We start from the raw sequence: 1,964 nt of genomic DNA on the forward strand, positions 1-1,964 counted from the left end.
TCAATGTGGAGGATACTCTAGAATTTGTTGACAGTAATACACACCCACATCCTCAGCCTCCACTCTACTGATTTTCAGAGTGAAATCTGTTCCTGACCCACTTCCACTGAACCTGTCTGAGACTCCTAATGCACGGGTGGACATTAAAGAGATCAGGAGTTGAGGAGACTGTCCTGGTCTCTGCAGAAACCAATTCAAGTATGTCTTCCCATCCTTATAGAGGAGACTCTTACTAGACCTGCAGGAGATGGAAACCGATTCTCCAGAAGTGACAGGATTGGAGAGTTCATCCTGAGTTATCACAACATCCCCACTGACTCCTGAAAGGAGAAAAATGAAAGGTATGCACAAACACAGTGGTATTTTCATATGATTTTTCTTTCCTTTATTTATTCCTACTTATTGTGTTTATGAGTTTCACTAACGTTTCAAAAATGCTCAACATAAAATACCTATGTAGAGAGAGCATATAAACTCTCTAGCTATCATCTGGGCCATCAGCTTTGGTAGTTGTAAGGGTAGCCACAAAAGATTACGTTCACCCAGGACAACTTAGTGACACATGCCTGGCAACAAAACCAGTGATCTCAGGTATGAACATCACCTGCATCTACTTCTGTATCAGGAGGACCCATAAATCCCCACCTGTCATATTCTCTTTCTTTATCTAATTCTGTACTTACCAGAGATACAGAACAAAAGCAGCCCCAAGAATTGAAGAGAATGCCTCATTCTGAGAACTTGAGATGAAGAGTTCTGAATATTCAAGACAGGGAGAGGGCTAGCTTTTGTTTTGGACTTGCAAGGAGAAGTGGACCCTAGGGATCATTATGCAAATCCATTGGTTAGTGCAGCTGTACAAAAAGTATAAAGGGGAAGTAAAACCCATTCTTATGTGTGGAGTACCATCATGTCTCATGTGTTTTTCAAGAAACAGATAAAATTTCTATTGCCTATAGCATAGGGTAGCTGGACACCCTTGAAAATGACTGGTGTGTCTTGAAGTGATTATTTGAATGAGAAGTTAGTAAGTATATCCTATAATGACAAGCAAGACAAAAGTATCAAAAGACATAAAATGAATGGCCTTCTTAAAGGAAAGGTTAGAGTGGGAGAAATTTTTTTTCAAAAATATAGATATGAAAACTCTTTGCAACTACTCATACTATCTATTACTAATACTATCCTATTGTACATCATCAATGTGTTTGCCACACAAATCAAAGTCTTTCTTTCTTTCTTTCTTTGTTTCTTTCTTTGTTTCTTTCTTTCTTTCTTTATTATTTATTTATTTATTTATTTATTTATTTATTTATTTATTTTTCCAGACAGGGTTTCTCTGTGTAGCCCTGGCTGTCCTGAAACTCAGTCTGTAGAACAGGCTGGCCTTGAATTCAGAAATCTGCCTGCCCCTGCCTCCCAAGTGCTGAGATTAAAGGCATGTGCCACCACTGCCCGGCTTAGAATTTCTTATGATGCAGTAATTAAGTTGTCTCAAGTGGCTAAGGCCCTCTGAGTTTGATACCCAGAGCTCACAAGATCAATTACCCAAGTTTGTCCTCTGATCACCATTCTAAGAACTGAACCCAGGTCCTCTCCAAGACCAGCCCATGCTCCTTTCTGTGAAGCCACCTCTCTAACATGTGCTTATATATGATTTCAAATGTTCTGTCCCAATTTTTTAAAATTTAACTGCCCTTGGTTATTCATGGTGTCACCTGTCAGAAAGCTATGAGTATACAGCTTCCCACAGAAGTTCCCTTAATCTCCTTTTGCCTCAGTTTCTCCATCAATTAAATTGTGAAAACAATACCATTTATTTTGCAGTATACTTCTGTAGTTTTAAGCCACTTTGATCCTGTCTGTGGTGGAGGATAGAACTCTCATCATTTGAATGATTTTGCTTTAATGGGTCAATCCCCTCAGATTTTCAATAATAGAATTTCTCAAGCACTTTCTTCTTT

General features: G+C 38.7%; 1 gene segment (V, D, J or C); it reads right to left on the minus strand.

Moving 5' to 3' along the window:
- LOC110315864 lies at window positions 1-763 on the minus strand. The segment is given in 2 exon segments: window positions 1-320; window positions 684-763. Coding segments are annotated over 2 exon segments (369 nt in total).
- Between the last annotated feature and the right edge of the window lie 1,201 nt (window positions 764-1,964).

This window comes from Mus pahari, unplaced genomic scaffold, assembly GCF_900095145.1.
Source record: "Mus pahari unplaced genomic scaffold, PAHARI_EIJ_v1.1 scaffold_11069_1, whole genome shotgun sequence".
NCBI lineage: Eukaryota > Metazoa > Chordata > Mammalia > Rodentia > Muridae > Mus > Mus pahari.